Raw genomic sequence first — 22070 nt, 5'->3', positions numbered from 1 at the left:
GAGGATGTCTCCTGACTTTAGTATCTCAGCTCCTCGTACTTTTACTGGGGTATCGTTTACTTTCGCGTCCAAGGAATGGAGAGCTGAGTTGATGCTTCGCACAATTTCTGAGCTTTTCATACCTTTAAAAGGTTCTAGTCCGGGGGTTTTATGAATAATTAGAGTAGCTGCTTTAAACTTGTTTATGTCAGCATTTTTGGGGGGGGATTTCGGAACTTTCTCTGATTGGCGTTTCGGATAAGGGTTTGTCCAGGCATGTGGTTTAGCGGGGGTCTGTTGACTAACGGTCGAGGGTTGGCCTACGTGGAGGGGGTTCACTGCTCGTGTGCCTAGTATCGTTTCCTTGTTTTTCTCGGCTTCTAGTCGATCAATCTTATCGTTGAGTTTCTTGATAGTATCCATAAACATTGAAAGCATTTGAATGACCGTTCGTAGTAGTGTCTCATTAGAGCCTGAGTTGCTATTTGCTAGGGAAGTTAGTACATCTTCCATTGCATTCGGGTCGATTTGCTCCTTATTCGGCCTTGGATTTTTCGGGTGAGGGGACGGGTTATCTTCGTCGATGCCCTGAGGGCGTTTCGACGGCATTTCGAAGTTGGTTGAGGTGTGTTGCGATGAAGTTCTTGAAAAAATAATGATTCTTGATGTGCAAATTCTATAAAGATGATCTGTGAACCGAAAGACTTGAAAGGGCTTTAGAAGGTCTTAGAGGTTCATCAAGAGTCTGAGAACCATACGGCCCGGGCCAGCGGCGCTCGGAAGTGTACAAGGTCAACTACATATGGCAAAATGACAAACGATGTAGAGGGAACGACTCGACGCCTCAACGCCGCCACGAGGGATTCCAATGAGTTTAGCACGATGACGATGAGGACAATTTTTTTATCCGGCAGGAATCTTTCCTTATAAAAGGTCATACCTAATGATCACGCACTCTGAATATTTCATCAGTAAATAAATAAACAAATCTACATCGAGAACTTCAGATTATCAACGTGCTGTTTTAAACCCAAGACTACTATCTTCGTCCATTTAATGAAAATGTTTAAATCTCTGAAGCTCTTCACTACCATCACCATTGTCGTGTCATTGGCTTTTGTAGCAAAAGCAGATTACAACGATCCATCATACACATGCGATATAGCTTGGTCCGGACCGGATAAGGGTGAGTTCGAGTTATCGAATCATGCTCATCACCCTCGCCGCCACTGATATGCTCATGTTCTACAAATCAATAGTGTGCCAGACCCCAGCACAGGTCTGGACTTGTACCATCTGTCAGTCACCTCGGGTTCTAAACATATCGATGATGCTGAAGTATCATATGTTAAAGACCTAACGCACCTTCTGTTCATCAATATAGGTTCGGCACCTCAGCTCATAGCCAGTCCGGACAATTTAGATTTGCATTCTTACAAAATAGATCGTAAGTCAACTCTGATCAAAACTCTCGTCTAAACATGCACACTTCTGGCTATCCCCATAACTTGAATATGTATCTGCAAATCCAAAAAAATATGTTTTTCTTCAACTCTTGATGAACATCCAATCTATCACTAATACACTCGTGATTCTAGCCAATAATAGAAGCAAAATGAAAGTATTTCCATACAAATCTTACAATGACCCGGTGAAAGGACCGACTACTACAGATCTAAAGGCTCGATCAGTGGACCCAGCCTACGTGATCTTCGCGAGTACGTACATTGTACATTTGGCTATATCATGCACTTTTATCACTGATTAGCCTTATGAATTCTCGGTGATTTATTTAACCTTTGTACTAGCTTGCGACGTCAAGTACTGCAAATGATGTAATCTTTCATGTATAAATCGAGTAACTTTACTTTTATCGTCCGAATTAGCTTATCTAGGCTTATCTTGATGGTCTTGTCTTCCTTTTGATCATATCGAAGAACATTTGTTTTGTGATGATGTAGACTTTGCTTTGACACATTTTTTGAATCATAAAAAGTGATGAAGTGTTGATGTCGTAGAATATTTAAATGTCCGATGGCCGAACAAAAGTTCATAAAGAGCTCAAAAATCTCTCAAAGTCTTGCCTTTTTGAACCTTTTTGGGACTCGTGGCCCTCAAACCAAAGCCCTGCTGGTGTTATATGTCATTGCTCCCCACCCCTATGGCTGCATTGGATAATTCCTCACTTCCTGCTCTAACACAAAAGTCCCCTCAAATCAGTTCATTATCACAGCCCAGAGGACAATAAAACACCTCAAGTATGATATTCTTATCTTACTTACATAAGTCCCCTCAGTGCCCAGGTGAAAACAAAACAAACCCCAGAGGCACAGAGGGGTCGGTCCTATGTGCAATGTGGAGTGTCTGAGTGAAAAAATAAGTGACTTTTTGGTGGTGGACAAAGGTCTAGAATCAAGAAGAAACTTTTATACAAACATGGAATTCTGTGTTGCTTGGAAATCTCAAGTGGACTGTTTATACATGTTTCTTTAACCACCCAGCAAGACTTTGAAGTTTGAACCTAGATGAATTGAAAGATGTTTGAGTGAGCAAAAAGACCACCTTGGATCTTTGAACAATCTTGAGCACCAAAATGTTTGTTATGTATATGTACACTTTGACATTTCTCAAATTTTTCTCTTAGAGTTTTACTCTGACCTACAAGATTTCAAACTGCCTTTGAGTACAATTTGATCTGCTGATTTTGAAGGAGAAAGATGTACAAGAAGCAGGAAAAGCAACATAAGATTTCATAATAATTATGAAAATCTTTTGATTGAAGACTTTTTGACATCACCAAAAGGTCAGCTAACCTGCTACCAAGATTCGAAGCACAACTCTGTACGTACCTTGTGTCCCTTCATCTTTATTGTATCTTTCCCCCTAGGATTCAAGATGACTTTGTTAAGTAGATATTAGGATCATGTGAATTTCTCAACACTTTGAAAAATATGTTGGCAAAAGGGTTTTTACTGTTATCACTAAGATCTGGTCTAGAGCACAAGAGAAAAAAAAGTAAACCTATAAAGGGAAGTAAAGCACATTAATCAAGAGATCAAGAATTGGGTTTTGAATCTTTAAAAAGAATGTTGAATTGTTGATTTCCATAACTTGAATTTGACTTTTCCCATGGACTCATTTTTCATTCATCACTTTTAAAGACCACTTTTTACATTTTCAAGTAGAAAAGGTTGAACTGAATACATGCAGATTTCTCAAATGACCAATTGAATATTGTTCCCTACACAATAGACAATTTGATGGCTTTGTGTAGGTGGCCTTCATGGACTGTTTTGTGATTTAACCAATGATAAAATAAACCAGGTTGATGTTCAATTCAAGCCATGTGATCTTTCTAAGAGACTTATTCATTGAAAAATATCACTTTTTGAGTTTTCAATTTATACTTGAGTCTTTTTATTTTTTGTATGTAGCCGTGATAATGGTAGTTGTCCTTTCCCGACACCTCGCCGTGTTTTGAACTTGACTAAAAACCAAACTCTATATGTAGAGTGATGAAAGAAAAGATGTGAATGGAATTAAGGTAGAGTGACTGTCACCGATCAACAAATCTGTATTGTGAAAGCTAAAATGTTGATCACAACTCAGCTGACAGTTTCCTTTTCAAGGTTTTCCCATTGTGACTCAAAAGCTTGAAAATAAGGATTAAGTGTGTCGATAGAGCCTTGTGTAGAAAGAGCCTTGATAGGTAGTCAGAAGACTTGAGAGGTTCACTTGATCTGATCTCCAAGGTCAGATCAGATTGATGAAGAGAAGGGTACATAGCAACCCAACGAGCAGGGTAGGATCATGAATCAAAGGGAGATGAGGATGAGACTGATGATGATGATGAGAATACTTAAAAGAAGAAAACGATCACTACAAATTAAAATTAAAATTAATTTCACACTTTTACATAATTGATTGGTTATCGAATTGCTTAAAACGAACAAAACGAAGATGGTCAAGAAGTAAAAACCATCAACTCATCACCATCTCATTTCATCCATCAACTAACTAACCAACCCAACCAACCAACCAACCAACCAACTCACCATCAAGATAACAAGATAATCAACTCATCGTCTTCACAAGGCTGAAGCTGAAGCTGAAGATGCCATCAATCTTCAAATCAAGATCCAACAAATCAAAACCAAGCTCAACCCCACTCAAAGCCACTTCATCATCTTCATCATCTTCAACTCATTCAAACCATCTAATCAATTCATCTCAGTCATTACCTTCACTTCATACTCAATCAAATCAACTTTCAATTTATAAACCAGCTCACATAGATGACTTTGGTAGACCTATCTTAAATCCAACGCCTGCTTTTACTTTAGCTTCTACTTCTACTTCTTCTCATCAACTTTCTAATCATCATCATCCATCAGCAGATCAAGCTCAAGAACTTCAACTTTTATATGGTTATACTGGTCTGTTTACTCAAATCGAATTAGATATCAAAACTACTTCTCAACTCATCAAACTCATCTCAAATCAACTTAAATCTAGACCATTAGATTCTCCTTTAATCTTTTCTTCACATGCTCTTGATCTTTCAATCGATTCAACTCATTCTTTAATCAGATCCTGTATCAATCGTCATCATTCTCATTTCTTAAGAGATCTTCAAATCTCTTCTCCTCATAATCTTTCGGCTTTTCTTAAATGGGTCTTAGCAAGATATATTAATCCTCAATCTCAACACGGTTTATTAAATTGGTCTAGTTATTTACTTTGGAGGCAAGCTGAGAATGGTTAGTTTGATTTCATTCTTTTTTTACAGATTATCTTAACTCATCAAATCTTTGTTTCACAGATTCAAACTATCCACCAGATTCGATTACTACTCAACTTCTCAACACATTAACTTCAGACATCGCTGAAATTCTAATCACGCTGCTTGATCTCTTCTCATCTGTTGCTGCATATTCTCATCTCAATGGAATCACTATTCACAAATGTGGTGCAATCTTTGGGTTAGTCCTACCATCATCTTCATCACTAGAGAACTACATCTGATTCATTTTGATTTTCTCTTTTAGGGCTTTCATCTTTGGCTTAGAAGATGATTTACCTTTTGAACAAACTTATTCAAATTGGTTACGTTATGCTCATGCAACTGAACATATGGTTTTGGCATATGTAAGTCATTCATCATTATTCTCACTATCCAATTCGAAGGCATTGACATACTGTTTCCTTGGCCAGTTACGTGATCAAAAAGCCAAGAGTACAACAGGACAAATTGCATCTCGATTAGAATCATGTATCAGATCATACCCTAAAGTGATTCCATCTTTAACTTCTACACATCCATCAGCTAGGTTAGAATCAGTAGCAAGGTTTCGTAGAAATGTAAGATTTTATAATAAAAACTTGATTCAAAACGCATCGAAATGGGACGTGAAAGGATCCAAGACATGGCAACGACTCTTATCTGATCATCATTCATCACCTAACCTGAATTCATCATCATCTAATCCGACTCATAAACAAAACAAACCGATTTTCACTAAATCTTATAAACATTTACTTAACATTAGTTCAGAACAAGAATTAGAAGGATTAGATGAGAATGACCGACATGAGATCGATTTGGAAACCCAAAGGTTTAAAAGTTTAGTCGAAAAACAATGGTCAGGATTTATAAGTAAAGGATTTGACGATGGAGTGATTGGATCATCAGAAACGGAAAAGAAATTAGAATTTGATTTAGATGAGACTGAAAAACAACAGAGAAGACAAAGAAGAGAAACGATGGATTGGGATTCGTTTGCTGGATCTGGATTTGCAGGACGTGAGACGTTTACAGCCAAAGAGTTATTATTTAATACAACCGTTTCGAACAAGGTGAATAATTGGCCAAGTGAAGAAAAAGATTTAAGTAAAAAGTTGAATAAAACTCATAAAATCTTACCTGAATTTCCATATGATATTGAACCGATTGAAATCTCACCAATCTTGGTAGATGATAATTTTTTTGAAGCTTGGGTTGACGCTTTGATTGCTTCTGGTTGGACACGTGATGAATTAAAAGAAGTTAGTTGGGCATTAATTCAATATAAATCGAAATTCAATAATGATACTTCTTCACCTAATTCGATACTTTCATCAAATTGTTTAAGTAATGATACAAGACATGATGAGATGTGGGTTTTGTTTGAAGAAGTCGTTCCTGAAGATTATCGAATGATGTTAATGAAGAATGGAGGTGATAAATCGAATGCGAAACGTAGTAGAAGGATTTCATTTTTAAAAGCAGTGATCACTCGTAGTCATAAAGATCATAATAAGAAACCTGGACTTCACTCTCAGCTTTCTACATCTTCTTCACTTAGTGTGATTAATGAATATGGAGGACAACAAATGACCAAGAAGATTACCCTTACACCTGATTTACCTTCTTCGTCATCTTTCTCTGATGTCAGTTCAATGATCTCTCATTCAAATAGTCAACATCCATCAGAAAGAACAATGGGAGATCCTAATCGACCCACTGCTGGCAGTGGTGGTGGCGGTACAGGTTTTATGGCAGAACTTAGAGCAAGAGCCAAGAGACGACAACAGAATTATAATGTTGGTGGTCAAGTTTCACACCCTAATCAACATCAACACCAACATCCACATCCACCAAATCAAAGAGGAGAAGAATGGGTAAATGTCAGAACTGATGCAGATTCGAATCCGATCCCATTAAGACCACATAACCCAACCCCACCTAGTATCTTATCATCTTCTAGATCAATCACACCTATTCAAGATCAAATCAATCCGACTCATCCTATCGGTGCTCATCATGAACAGAAACGTAGGGTGGTACCTAATCGAAAAGAAAGTTTGGTGAACTCTTTTCATTCGGATTGTCTTAGTCAAGAATGTTTGACTGAAAACGATAGTCACAGAGGTAGTAATCATAGTAGTAGTGTTACTAGTCTTGATTTATCTGTAAGTCATGGATGATTTCTTTTTTTCCTTTTTGTTTTTTTTGAGCTGGGGAAGATGTAGGATGGGTTGGGAAGCAAAAGGAAAAGGCAATTGGATGAATGGATCAAGTTTATTTTGATGGGTCGGATTTTGCATATATATATCTGTGCGTTTATCAGTACCTTCGAAAGAAAGATCGAAAGAAAGGGGTGAAAATGTATTAATATGGATATGTGTTTGTACTTGTATGTGTTTGTTTTTTAATCTTTTGGAAAGTGATTTGTTTTTTGTATTGATATTCTTCTTTAAAAATGTATCAATTTCAAACAAAAAATCTTTTTCTATTTTCTTCTCATTTTCTTGAAAGATTTCTTTTCTTTTTCTTGAAACAAATAAACATCTTAATTTTTTAAAAAAAATAAATCAAATTGAAATTTCCATGAGAGACTTTTTGAATTGTTTTTTTGTTTCCTTTTTCTGCTTTTTCTTTCTTGTTTTATTGATTGAGAGGTTGTACACCCAATTCTTCTTTGATTTTTTTTCACTTTGATTATAGGATTTGGATGAACAGAGAGAGATAGAGGGAAGGAAGGATGTTGGATGGAGGAGAAATATCTTTAAAGAATTGAAAAAGAATTAGTTGATTGATTTTTTTGTTCTGGTTGATTTTTTTGATAGGTACGATCTGGAGAAGAACAAGAAACAGGAATCGAAAAGAAAAGTTATGGAAGTATGACACATCACAAAGAAAGAAAACCTGTTCATGGAAGATACGAAGAAGAAGAAAAAGAAGACAATCAATTGAATCCATCCATTAAATCTTTGAAAGAAAACCCCAAACCGATTCATGAACCCTTAAAACAAAATCATACAATTGAAGGAGTTGATCCAAGATTGGTTATGATCAAATCGAATTCAAAGATTTCATTTCCAAGTGAAGGAATTTCAAGTAAACCACTTCAAAGAAATTTAAATTCTAGTCAAGGAAGTTCCAATAACTCATCAACATCATCCAATCCTACTAAACTTTCGCCAGCCAAGAATTTAATCTATCCTGGGATTGGTAGTACTAATACTACTTCAATGAATCCAAAGTTAAATTCTGGTCAAGGAAGTCCTAATAAACCGATTGCGAAGAACTTGAGTGAAAATGTTTCAAGAAATTTAAATCAGTTGAATCAATTCAATTCAAGTTCATTACCAAACAAACCCATCAAACCGACTCTAGAAAGTTCCACTCCTAAAATAAATTCACTTTCACCACCAAGAAGTTTAAACCCAAGTCTTCCAGGACGTCAATCACCTAATTTACCTAATCGATATCTAACACCCAAGAAATCAAATTTAAAAGATGATGCTAAGGTCTTGAATTCTTCGGGTTCTTTAGTTGATTCGAATTTGAGTTTTAGAAATGAAGAGATGAAAAAAAAGATGATCGAATTGAAATCGAAATTGAATTCGAATCCAACATTATCAGATCCTAAGTTAAAGAACTCGTTGAGTGAATCGATTAAACAAGATATTAAACCGATTGAAGTTTTTGAAAAATCTAAAGTCCAAAAAGTTTCAAAAAGTAAGTCATCTCATTTCAGTTCTTTCCAAAACAAATTCACAAAGACTTGAACTGATTTTTTCTGGGGGGCGGTGTTTGGGTATAGTTGTAGATATGTTTGAGAAATCTGAACCTGGTTTAAGTTATAGTTCTACTTCAAGTTCAAGTACGTTGATGAAAGTTAATAAACCATTAACAGGTAAAGAAAAACAAGTGATTTCGAAAGTTGAGGAATTGATGAAAAAACAAGAAGTAGTAGAAGTCAAACTCAATGGATTTGATAATGATGATGAACTGGATGATGAACAGTTTGGTAAAGGTTCGTTGGAATCTATTAAACCTTCGGGAATTCCGGTTAGACAGTTTAAACTTTCTAGAGTTGGTGAAGAATAGAATTCAGTTTATGATTTTGGTTTCTTTTTGAGGATTTTTTTTTATCGAGGGTTTTTTTCTTTGTATTTGTATATATATGGAATGGATTCTTATTTTTTTTACATCATTTCTCAAGGAATTTTGGTTTCGTTTTTTTTACTTATTTATTTATTTATGGACAATTAAATCGGTTTTGAAAGTTTCTTTTTTTTTGTATATCTACATACTAGTTTTTTTTTCATGAACTTTTTTTTACTTTAAAGATCTTACTTTAATTCTTTTTTTAGGTTTTTTTTTCCATGATTTTCTTTTTTTTTATCTTCCTTTGATTTTGATTTTGCTTTGCTTTTGATTTTTTTTTCATTCTTTGGAAGGATTAATAAATTAATAGATTGACAATTTTTTATTGTAAGATTATTTTCTTTAATTGTTCAATTCTTTAAATTTCATGGAACCTAAACCTTTTCCCACTTTTTTTTTTCTTTTTTACATTTTCTTTGGAGATTTTTTTGAATTGAATTTGATCTTTCTCTTTTGTTGAGAAACTCAACATGAATTTATAAGTTTTCCTAAGTTTTCTTATGTAAACCAAAATCAAAGGTTTATTTATCAAGAATTTGCAGAATTTTGAGTTCATAACTATGAGAATAAAATTGGTTACAAAGTCTTTTGATTTGCACCCTGTTAATCAGACAGCTTCCACACTCAGTTATCCAAAACCAACCACATTAATAAGACTTGATTTCAATGTTTTGTTAGTAAATCAGACTGTACATATTCTGCAATGTGTGTGAAAATAGAGGAACCCAACACAGCTCTATGGGGTGTAGATCTTAATATGAATCTGAAAAGACTTGTGCAAAATTATGAAATTGAAAGATTTCAAGGTTGATTAAATGGTAAGTGGGAGATTTGTTGTGAATTTGATGGTCAAATTTAAAAGCTGTGTTAATGCCAGGTATATGGGACAGCTATAGACAGCTCATACTTGTCAAGGACTCTGGTATGCTGCTTGTGTATGTTGTCTAGGCGGTTTACATGGCCCATTGATAAATTGTGATACTCTAACAATATAGCTTGATCTTACTTCTAAGAAGGCTGTGAGTATACTATACAATACTATAGTGTACTATACTCTACTATATTTATGGGATACAAAGTTAAATCTGGGAGTTTTTTCCCAGTTTCCCAGTTTCCAAACTACAGCCAAAAACACAAACTGGGAAACTGGGAGAACATGGGAAAGTTCCAAACACAGCCAAAAACAAAAACTGGGGAACTGGGGAAAAATCAGAAAAAATCCCAGAATTAACTTTGTATCCCATAATCTTAAGACTCAAGAGGACTCAAAGCAATACTGCAAGCGCACCACACCATATTGTGCTTGTGGTGTGGTTGTGCAGTGCTTTTTGGCGCCGCAATAGCAGCGCTATACATTGCGGTGCCAGAGCACCGCAACCCGGGCTCAAAAAACCCGTTGCTCAGAAACTCCCACCGCAATTGTGGTTAGTTTTTGATGCTTATTTAGGGCAATATTGCTCATTTTCCACAATATTTGCCCTACCGCTCCGCAACCTTGAGATAGAAAAAAACAATCTCATTGCAGAGTGGTTGTGGAGCGTGATATTGTGCTGAATACACAACACAATGGAAACAGGTCAAAATCCATTGTGTTGCGTAGCGCTTGCGGTGTTGCTCAAAGCAGCCAAATATCATGAGGACACACACAAGGAGTCTACATTGGTTTAGGTTATGGAGTTCAAAAGTCCTACTAAATCTTGAGAAACTTCTGGATGTCACTTCTTGTCTCTTCTTCAGCTGGTTTCTCAAATCTTGATTCTCCTGAGTATAGTGAGAAGAGTCTTGTATAGGCATCTTATATTGGTCAGTGTAGTATAGGTCCAACTATACCAGTATACTTCTCAGTACAGTATAGTTGAGCTATATCATACCTATGGTATAATGTAATGGTATAGTATAGTGGCAGCCTTGCTTCTAAGAATGGATCAAAAACTGGACACATAATCACCTGTTTTGATTTAAGATTTTGTTTATATCCCCAGTATCAGGATCCATTCTTGACTTCTAGTCACATAGAAAGTTTGGCTTTGGATTAAATTAAAGGCCACAATGTAAACATATTTGGACCACTTGTTTGCCCTTCCCACTCAAAGTGCCAATGATATAAGGCTGCAAGTATGTGTAGTTTTTTTTCAACAACTCTTCCTGTGGGGTAAAGTGGGTTTCATCATTGAGGGAAACTGAAAAAGTTGAGAAACTATGCAATGAGACTTAAAATCTGGATTATTCACACCAGAATGCAACATTTTAGTCATAAGTCCCTCTGGGAGGTCATGGCCACAGCTGTGTGACAGGGCTTTGTTAATGTACTGATCAACCTTTGTGTAAGGTTGAGGATCACTTGAGCTCCATTCAGATGTCACTTGCAGGCCAAAACCTAGACTGATCTATAGCAAAGTTGTATTTAACTGGAATAGATCTCCAAACCACAATAATGTATCAGAGAAGAACCAACAGATAGAGAAAGAAGGAAAGAGAAGGTTCAGGAGAGAGACCATACCTAGACCACAATGAGAGATCAGAGAAGAATCAACAGATAGAGAAAATAATGAATGAAGCGGAGCATTGGACAACATATAGGCCCTTCCCACACAGATACCACTGATATGCTACAACTCTGTAAGCTCCGTCCTTACAGCATACAAGTACATGGTGTGTATCTTGAATATATACTGAGATTTTCTGGAGGAAAAAATGGTGGGATTGAAGATGTATGAAGGCTTGGTAGTCAACTTTCATGATTACAAATCCTGGGAGTAAAAATTTTCAATTTCTTGAGTTTTTCATTGATCCAATTGTCCAAATTTATGACTTTCTCATCTAGACACTGAAAATATTCATGAAATGGAATTGTTAAGATGAGAATGTCTGATGAAAGACAATCATCCCATTTACCCACAAATGCCCCTTTCTTGATGAAAGGGTTTGAGGTCTTTTGGTTTTGAAATACATCTTTTACCTCTTTTAACATCTCAAAATTGATACCTACATGTGTTGCAATCAACTCCTCCCCCAAACTGATCTCATTTGGACTTTGTGATTGTCTTCTGGTATAGTCATCATCTGAGCCTTTGTATGTTGTCCTGGACACTTTGGCCAACAACTTCAGACGTGATTGGAATAATTCTGATAGCCAGTCGCCTGCATAGCATAGGTGATCCCTAGTATACTCCAATGTCCAACTCTCTAGAGGTTCAGCCCCCAGAAAATCAGGAGAATAATTTGTTCCAGTCAACAGTTTTACCAAAAGTTCCACTTTGGATACAATAGAACTTGTTTCTGCTGTTTCCCAGGATACCTCAGCTGAGTCTAACTCCAAGATTTTGGAGACCCAATAAAGTAGGGGGATATTCATTCCTTGACTTGCCAATCTTTTTTTCAGAGTATATTTCAAAACTCTAGAGTCCTTGTACTCTGTGCTCCCAACTGCAAGGCCAAAGGTACCTAAACGTTTCATCAACTTTCTTTCAAATAAAACTTCCAATCTATCCCATTCATCATCATCCACAAAATTCACCAATTCATTAATTTCTTTCATCTCATCTTCTGTAGATGTTTCAAAGGATGGGGATTGATGATTCACTTTCAAAATCATAGCAATCCTCCTAGCTTCTTTACTAAACGCTTTGCCTTGATTCTCCCAATTTCTTTTGATTCTGAGCTCCTGACATTGATGTCCAAGAGATGCAAATCTTCTGTGGGCCTCCTGTTCACCTTTTAAATAAGGACGGATTGATGAAAGTGTATCTACCATAAGCTCATCAACCTTGAAATTCCATTTATCTTCTAGTTCTTTGAATGTCCTCCATGACAGTTCTACTTTTACATACTTAGATTGATCATGTAATTGTAGAGTTTTTTTAAGGAGTTCCAAAAGCCCTTGACGCTGTGGATGCTCTTTTGTGTCTTTTGCTTTCAGTGTTGATATGGCCTCAAACTCCTTGTTCATGAGTTCAGCTTGTATCTTAGAAATCTCACCATGCAAAACATTTTCTGGTTTTGATCCTCCCGGTCTCTTCCCTTTCTTGGTTTTCACTCTCATCTTTATATTTGATGGATATTCACTGGCTTGGAAATTCTTGCCTACCAAAAGACTATCAACTGATGCTACTTCTTTGAGAGGAGAGGATTTGAAATCCAATAATCTTTGTTCCTTTTGAGTTTCTTTGTCATCAGGAGAGACTTGACTAAATTCTGTAGGAATCTTTGTCTGTGATTGAACATCTTTGTTAGCCTCTGGAAAGCTAGGCCCTTCTTTTGGATCAGTATTTGATACATTGCTGTTCTTAGACACCCCATTACCACTTTGACCCTTATGGTCAGCTTCAAGACTTTCAGCTTCAGAAATATGTTGTCTAGTATCACAGCTTTTAATCAGCTTGTTGTCTTTCAACCCTGTAATAGAGGTACTCTTGTTTTGTGGATATGGTATGCTTTCTGATTCATCATTCTCATTCTCAGTCTCATTCTCATTCTCATTCTCATTCTCATCCTCATCATCATGTGATTTGTTTTTGATCAAGTTCTTTTGCTCCAAATACAAGGATTGATCTAGCCCTGTAGCATTTGGGGAATCATAGGTAGCTTGATCAATGAATGGCTTCTTATTGGGTCCTATGTGGGTGCTATGATTCTCTGATGTGTGGATGTTGTCCACATAATTGTGAATCTTGTAATATTTTTTGTTTCCCCTCTTCTTCACAGTCTCCCACACTTCTGGATTTGTTACCTTTATGTACCTGTGGTCTGTTGGAGAGTCTCCAACTTTGGTATCAATCTTCCTTTCCACAGCTTCTTGTCCTAGACTTTCTATACTGCCTTCAACATTTGCATCTTGCTGAGTTGTTTTGGTCTTGACTTGATCAATAGAGCTATTACAAACCAGGCTGGTTTTCATATTAGAATAAAGCTTGATGAAATCTCTCAAGCGTTTTTGAGCTTCCATCTCATCAAAAAACCCCGCTTTGAAATCTCTAGATAATTCAATCCATTCTCTACCCACTCTTCTTGGGCTATTGATGACTTTTGACACCTCTTCATAACTCTCTTTGTCCAATACTACATGAAAGTCTTTGTTTCTAAAGGATTTTCCCAAGATCTCAAACATTTTTTCTTTGAATGCAACTATCCTGTCTTTCAAAACTATGTTGTTATGACTAAGGGATTTTTCTTCTTTTTCATTTAGAAATGGCTTGTGATGTGGCCCAGTTTCCCTCCTCATATCTGTGCCTGGTGTCTTCCATCTTGGTTTCATAAAAATTAAATGTATATTGTGAAGAGGTTTGTAGATAATTTTGAATTTGATCCAAGACCATGTGAATGCAATGTCAGTTTGAAAACCAAAAAGTCAGCCATCAATGAAAGAAATGAGTACACCCACCCTTTTTCCTTGAGGGCATTGGAAAACAGTCTCTGTTTTTCAGGAATATGATGGGATGGAGTATTGCTTGTTACAGAACCCACTGCATTGCCAAGCCCATAGTCTGAAGACTCATGGCCCACAGCACAATTGATTGATAAGTGTTTTTTGACTCCAGCTCTTCCATGTAGTACTTCATCAGCCTCAATGGCTGGCCCAAGCTGTTCCACACAAGAAAATGTTTTTGTGCAATAGAGAGAGATGAGGAGGACTCTTGAGATGTAAGCCATCATGATATGTGGGTTCATTTTTCTATTGAAAACTGAAATGATTGTGTAATTTTCTTTGAAGGATAACTTGTAACTTTGTGTTTCCAATTTTTTTTGATGAAAACTCAATCTTGGAGTTGATACATTGATCATTCTTGTGACAGGTTACAGTTAAATATTGCTCTGACAATCAGATCATAGGCTCCAGTAGCACAGCATAATGAAAGTTCTGAAAAGACATATAGATCACCTATGTCTGGAGCTGTCAATGTCATTGGTCTAATTTCATGGTGTTTAGTGGATTCAATCACATGCATGCATCATTCTATCTTAAACAAGTTGCTATCTCTGTTATACATGAGTACCTCTCTTTTTGAAAAACAACATATTGTTAGAGAGAGATAGCTATAAAGATAAACAATATCTTGATGTCCTTGACACATATCTAAATCTATTGAGAATGATAGAGGAAAACCTGAGAGCACAGGTCCCGTATTAGACTCCAAGCTTTTTGCTGGTCTAAGACAAAAACAAGATACTGACCTAATCAAGGTTCAGTGAAAACAAAAGAAACCAGAAAACTAGATAGAGACTAGAAGAATAAAAATGATAAGGAAACTCTCTCTACCTGTGATCTCCAAAAGAAAGGAGTGCACATGGAACAGATAAGATTAACAGACAATTAAGTTGATAATCTTGGGAATAAGGAAAAAGAGATAGTAAGGAAAAGTTAGTATGAGTCATGTTGTAATCTTTGAATAGTCATGGGTCTTACCAATTGTTTTCAACCAGGAAAAGAACCACAAAAGAGGAAAGCTGATAACAACAATCAAAAGAACAATAGAGAAACTAAATTCTAGATCCCCCTTGATTCATCATTTACCCCTTCCTTCCACATCTAATTTCCACTAGTTGAAATACCAGTAACACACATGCATCTCACAGCTTAACCCACTATTTACCAGGATCTTTGACCAACTCACATTACACTATCATAACAATAGTCAGTGGTTTTGTTACCTTCACCACTATAAGGGCGCGTTCACTTAAGGAATTTCTGACCAGAAATCACATTCTGTAAATTTTTTAATGTCAAAATGAAACATGCACCACCAAATAGACACTTTAAATTTTGCAGAATGTGATTTCTCACCAGAAATTGCTTAAGTGAACGTGCCCTAAGATTGTATGTAATGAAAGACCTACTGGTCCTAAGCATCATTCCCTCTTGTCCAATGTCACTGTTTGCCCTGGAAGAGAGATTATGGTAGCTCAAATCAATCTAACAAGCAGGCACAACTGCCACAATTGGAAAGGGTGACTGGTGAAGCCTCAAGTAGTGATTACTGGGCTATAGCTAACTCAACTATGCTTGAATTTGATATGTTGCTTCACCACATCATTGGCCCTATCAAAGCACATCATATGATTCTCAAACAAAGGCATGTGAGAAATTCCCTCACGCCTTACTATTACCACCTTCTTATAACAGTCTTCTTCCAGGCTCCATATCCCTATCATACACTGTGTCCTTGTGGCAGTCACCCAACAACAAGTGCACATGGACTTCCTTTGAGGCACAAAGGAGACTTTTGGACGCTTGTTGATGAGTGAACACCACACGGACATGGTGCATACAAGTTTGACTTAACACCTGCAAACACAGAATTTTGTCCACCAGATAACAGAACCCTCCTTACCTGATTCAATCCAGAAAGCAGGTTAATACCTCTGGAATGATCTATCAATGCCCGACTCTTGTCAATGTTTGAGCTTTGACTTTGACCAACCTGCAAAATAAAAAACCAAGTGCAAAGAACCCAACAAGGATGATACCAAAGCCAAACCAGACATTTTGATTCTTATTCAGCCTTCCAGAAAGAAGAACAAGCAGAGCACTTCCTCCCAGCCCAAGAAAACTTGTGAGACAGAGAAATTACCTCAAGTGACAGATTCCTGTGAAATGAGGTTTCCCATTTCACACAGTTGCTGATTAGAAAAAATATCTCTGACTACTGTATCTTCCAGCACATCTCCTTGAATTTCACCAAGAAGATGCTACAGATCAATTCCAAAATCAAGATGACTGGGGAAGTCAAGAGGCCACCCCAGAAGTTAGACAATGATGATAGTGATCTAGCAGAAATGCAGGAATACTCTCATCCTCCAGTGTAAAGCAAAATGATGTAAGTATTTCAAATTGTCTCTATTTTTTATAGAGTCTTCTTTCTATTTATATAAGGTTTTATTGAATAGAAATCAAAGTTGATTTAGATAAACTATTATACAAGAGAGCTTTGTTCATTTTATTCTTGATTATGCTACAAATATTGTGTGAAAGAATTGAGAAAAGATATGTTTTTGAAGTGTTTTTATTTTATTCTTGATTGGAATGTGAAAAAATAATGATAAAATATTTTCTTTTTTTGGTGCTGCTGTGGCTGTGCCTTGCACTGCAACAAAGGTGTGGCACACCCCCACCTGTATACTTGATGTTGCAGTAATCTGTCAGAGATAACATGATCAGCAAGCAAAGATTGTTCTTTTGCTTTTCAATCTTACAGGGTGATATCATCTCAAGCCTGAGATCCACAAGTACCATCCTGTTATTGCTTGAGAAGCTTTTCAATACTTTGTACTACACCATTATGAGATTGAAATTATTCATCAATTTGCAATATTTCTGAATGCATCTTAGTGTCTCTACCATGTTTTCAATTCTGAATTACTCTCATTATTGATTATTGATTACCACTATCATTGATATATGTATGCACTTCCTCTTACTACTTTTCAAATCCAAATTTGCTGTGAATTTTACCTTTTCATGCTCTCAATCACACTATTGATCTTTCTTATACAAGCTTCAATGATGTCTGACCCAGTGGATGCATTTGCACCTTCTTTCTTGGGCTTTTTTCTTGCAACATGAATCTATCCAGTTCTTGATTTCTTACTTTTCTCTTGCAAGATTGAGTTCTCTTCACTTGATCCCTTTGAAAATCAGACTTTACATCATCCTTTGTGGCACCCCATAGATAGTTTGACTGATGAGCCAATTTGCCCACCCTTCTCAGTCATGAAAAACTCCACAAACATCCCCAATATTCTGCATTCTCAAAGTCTCCGCATTGCTTAAGCTGATCTTACAGGCACAGATTGCTACCAAGGAGGTGAATGTTACACCATCCACAGAAAAATTGTCACTGGTGTCAAACCACTACACTGTACTGCATATACTGATTACAAAAATTTACATAATCTTCATAACAAGATATGGACACCCTTCCGTTTGGTAAACCTTAAATGTTCAAAAGGGAAACAAAGGTTCTAGTGAACACTTCTTTTGCTTTTTGGTGCTACCCTAACTTCATTTGAAATGACTGCTTTCCTTGGATAGTATTTGTCTAAGTCATTCCAAGCAATGATGGAGATTCAACCCATTATATCGTTGAAGCCACCATAAGACATAAATCCAGATCTCATATTTGCAAAATTTGCAGGTGCTATCTAGTCTCGGTATGTCGTAAAAATCTGTACCTTGAAGGAGCTGCGATCCTACACAAGTATGTACCCATGCCCTGGTGATACTTATCATAAACATATATATTTCCAGTTTTTTATAACACTCTGGTCGAAACAAATAGGAAGCTACATTAATCTTGTATATTAAATTCCAAAGGTTGAATTACATCTGGTATATGACTGAGCCTAAAACACTAGCTACCGCTTTATAGATGTAAGCAAGTTGACTGTCGGTCTGGACCATGCAAACCTAATAAACATTAACATGTGAAATCAGTAAGCGTGGAAGTAATTACGTGGAAACGATAAGCATCACGCACCCGTTGTTCCCTTAAATGATCAACAGTCCGGGCTACCAAGTCATGATCTAAACCTGATGGTAGGCTAGGTAACCTCACTCCAGGCAGCCCAACTTGACCGAGCTGAGATTGATCAGATAGTCTGGCCGCCTTCTGTTGAGGAGTTAAGGCGCCAAATCCTGAACAAGACTTTCTCAAGAGGTTTATTCGTCGCATACAACTTGCAATCGCAATCAAGGTGCCGGTTCGACCAACGCCGGCAGAGCAATGTACAAGAAGAGGAACCAAGTGAGTCTGAAATGGTTGAGCACTTGTCATGGTCGAAGCTGTTATTGCCTCGTGAGACTCCAGTTGAGCTGCATTGATAAGCTCGATGATCGGTTCGACCTCTTCGGGCGTACCATGGTCTGGCCAGTCCACACATTCAAAGTGCGTCACACGACATTGAGGGAGCAAAGATGCTTCAGAACTGGCTGAGGAGTCATCGGCCTCACCTCGTCCAAGGGTGATCTTCAAGACATTCTTTTTGTAGAAACTTTCCGAAGTAGAGTTGGCCGTATGTGCAACGCCGTTTTCGAGGTACGATGGACCCAAGACAGATTCTTCTAGTGTGACGCTGATGGATGGGTAAGTCAACCCATCGGGATCATTATGAGAGTCTACAGTCTTCCAACGTGGTCGCTCATTCTCTCCGGCGTTCTGCCTGGGGAAAGGATAACAAGCGGAAAATTCGATGGTTTCTCCGATTTTGCTAGGCACATAAGGAGCCGATTTTTCTCTGTGACCTTCTTGACAGGCAGTGAGTTGAATGATTGTGCGGGGTCTTGAGGCCGGATCAGGGTGCAGGAATAGTGACAGAAATTCGTATCGAGTCTCGCGTGTAGGTCCCTGTTCAGCCAGCAAAGGATTCAAGTTAATGATAACCTTGGCCACCGGACTTGATTACTTTTTCTCAATCACCTGAGATGCAATCCAGCGCCTTGGACTATATTCATCGCCAGCAGGGTTGTCCTGGAGTTGAACCGAAGGATCAAAACCGGGCTCGTTGATCCAATTTGCATTAATATAATCACTGCGACAAATACTTTTGGGAATGTGAACCCGGCATGAATCGTAGGGTAAGATATTGCAATCTAAAGATTGATATCATATATTGTTGAGTTACGACCCGTAAGTGAAACTACAGTTTCAAGATCAGAGAATAGACACACATCTAAAACATACATTGATCAGGATACATTATCCTATCAATTTACTTCATGATCGGAGCGAATAAAATTGGGGCAACAAAATTCAAAAGCAAATGTGCTTTACCGATTTCTATGTTTGTTATCAGGTGTAGAAGCCGAATCGACCTGGTATGCAGTTTTCTTGGATTTTTTCTGGTTCACAGCTCGTTCGCCTTCACGTTTAGCCAGGGTGGTGTAGATCTCAGCAAATCGATTTGGGTTATTGAGTGCCTCAGTGCACCATGGAACAACTTGACTTTCATGTAAATGAGACATTGATGGGATCCAGTGACTGATTCTACTGTCGCGCCAAAAGAAGTTGAATGCTTTGATATGAGAATGAAGGAATGATGTTTTTGAACGTGTGGAGGCTGTTGACCAATTTCCCATCCTCATTTACACCTCAATCCGATTGCCCTCTCTTCCTTTCTTCCGCATTTACTCAACTTGGGTCGGGTCGGGTCGGCCCCGGTATGAGACTCCGTGAGTTGTTTGTGGACTTTGATCGATTCCTTGAACATCATGAGTTCATCGCGATATGCGTACTTTGACTTCATCCTCTAGTCGTTTTTAATCCAAGACTTTATCAATGATATAATGCCTTCGAATTCTACCAGACAACGTGGCAACTTGCCAGCACATGGACCCACACTCGAGTCAGAACTTGTGCATGAAGGTAGAACCTTGATCGTTACCTTGAATCGGCCTCGAAGCCTCAATGCTATGACGGATGAGGTGTGATACCATCCTCTCATATTCACAATAGACCCTCTGAAAAGTTGTATCAGAATCGAGCTCCATGATGTATGGTCCATCAGTTCGACTGATCTTACTTATATATCCTCGATCATTGCCTGGTGACCCACATCAACACGTTGCACCTCACAATGTGTATCAATCAAATCTTGACATTCAAAACATACCTGGCTCATCCCTTTATAAACTACTGTGGAACAGATGCAAGATGATTTACTTAGAGTATTTGATCATTTCGAAACCGACGTGTCCATCTGGGTTGCTATCATCACTGGCAACTCTTCCGGTTCAGTCAAATCTTTCTGCGCGGGTCAAGATTTAAAAGGCGAGTAGTGTTCTAGATTCGAATGTACAGAATCCTTTGAAAAATGTGTTCATAGATTGATAATGGATCGTTGCTAGAATGGCTAAGTAAATCAAACGAGAGTCAAGTGGAGCGACTGTTGCACAATCCACACGGCTTCGGTTCACTCTCGCGCCGCCATTCTCGCAAACCTATCATCGCTGCTGTCGACGGCCTTTGTTTGGGTGGTGGGATGGAGTTGATCTTAAACTGTGATTTGGTTGTGGCAACGGAAAAAAGTGTTTGAGTCTTATTCCCTATCTTGAATCTCCTTTTTGGTATTTGAAAATGGCAAACTGAAGTCAAGACGTTGTCACTTAAAAAATTGACATTCTGGTTTACATGGATCGCACTCTTGTAGACATTCGGGTTACCAGAGGTCAGTAAAGGCGTTATTGCCTCGCAAGGCGGAATCCCTCGATTGTTATATCAATCTGGTCGGGTTCTTGCCTCTGAATTACTATTGCTCGGGAAGCCTATCAGTGCCAGTGAAGCCCTAGATAGGTTCCGGATTATCAATCGAGGTATTCGTGCTCCGCACCTCTGTTCATCAAGCCTTTCCAACGAAGACTGATAAAGCTGTATTCCTTTCGATCTCATGGATGACCAATAACTCAGTCGTTCCAACTTCAGATGCTCTGTTACCAACTGCACTTGAATTAGCCAAACAAATCATATCAAACTCACCGTCAGCTGTCCAGCTTACTAAGCTATCCTTGCTTGAAACTTTCCGACGTGGGCATCATCAAGTTCTTAATCCAGATCAATTAGATATCTTGAAAAGCGAAGAACTCCACCTGGGCAAAGGCATTGAACAGACTACCATCTCTAGCTTCTTACGAGATGAATTTGATAGTTTGTTTAATGGTCCTGACTCTCAAGAAGGCCTCAAATCTTTCTCAGAGGTAAGCTATTCAATTCTTCAATGGTATGTGCGCTAGAGGTCATTATACGCACTGAAGTCTTAACTGTGGCTGCCTCCCATCAGAGACGTCGTCCTGTATGGACCAATCCTGAACCTCCGCCGTCTTATCGAAAAGATGTAACGACCACACCAAAGAAGCGACTTTCAAAGTTGTAAAAATCTGTATTCGTATTCGTGACCAGCTTTGGTCTCCTGTGAACCTAAACTAAAGTATACTAAGTATGTTGTCCTAGTCACTTCAATTGTAATATTTGCAACAATGTCCTATGTGTCAAGAAAGATTGTGTAATCTGTTCACCAGCACGGTAACTCATGTGTAAGCTTAACCTTGGGTACATGCAGTACATACCTGCAACCTAGTTGTCACATATTGTTTTCACTGAATGAACAAAGAATAGAAACACACGAGATCTGTTTAGAAGCTATATCTATAAACTGTATCTTGGTTGCA

At 37.8% G+C, this 22070-nt stretch overlaps 4 protein-coding genes across 4 annotated transcripts; 2 read left to right on the top strand and 2 right to left on the bottom strand.

Annotated features, from left to right (window-relative positions):
* Positions 1-1026: 1026 nt before the first annotated feature.
* MELLADRAFT_123503 (uncharacterized protein) lies at positions 1027-1813 on the top strand (the record flags this gene model as incomplete). The annotated part of the gene is made up of 5 exons (XM_007418580.1): positions 1027-1165; positions 1239-1277; positions 1364-1426; positions 1578-1697; positions 1788-1813. 5 exons carry the CDS (start codon positions 1036-1038, stop codon positions 1811-1813), a joined length of 378 nt encoding a protein of 125 aa, XP_007418642.1.
* A 9829-nt stretch (positions 1814-11642) lies between these two features.
* Positions 11643-14563, bottom strand: MELLADRAFT_113840 (uncharacterized protein; the record flags this gene model as incomplete). The annotated part of the gene is made up of 3 exons (XM_007418573.1): positions 11643-13281; positions 13654-13992; positions 14295-14563. 3 exons carry the CDS (start codon positions 14561-14563, stop codon positions 11643-11645), a joined length of 2247 nt encoding a protein of 748 aa, XP_007418635.1.
* Positions 14564-18230: 3667 nt separating this feature from the next.
* MELLADRAFT_79766 (uncharacterized protein) lies at positions 18231-19960 on the bottom strand (the record flags this gene model as incomplete). Its single annotated transcript, XM_007418558.1, has 4 exons — positions 18231-18317; positions 18388-19254; positions 19327-19579; positions 19681-19960. The coding sequence occupies 2 exons, from the start codon at positions 18682-18684 to the stop codon at positions 18231-18233; spliced, it is 384 nt and encodes a 127-aa protein (XP_007418620.1).
* A 786-nt stretch (positions 19961-20746) lies between these two features.
* On the top strand, positions 20747-21404 carry MELLADRAFT_28473 (uncharacterized protein; the record flags this gene model as incomplete). Its single annotated transcript, XM_007418548.1, has 3 exons — positions 20747-20935; positions 21056-21218; positions 21313-21404. Coding segments are annotated over 3 exons (444 nt in total), but the record flags the coding sequence as incomplete, so codon positions are not given.
* Positions 21405-22070: the final 666 nt, after the last annotated feature.

Source organism: Melampsora larici-populina, assembly GCF_000204055.1.
Source record: "Melampsora larici-populina 98AG31 unplaced genomic scaffold MELLAscaffold_96, whole genome shotgun sequence".
In the NCBI taxonomy this organism is placed as follows: Eukaryota; Fungi; Basidiomycota; class Pucciniomycetes; order Pucciniales; family Melampsoraceae; genus Melampsora; species Melampsora laricis-populina.
Note: the sequence above shows the minus strand (reverse complement) of the source record. Positions and strands in the feature narration are given on the sequence as shown.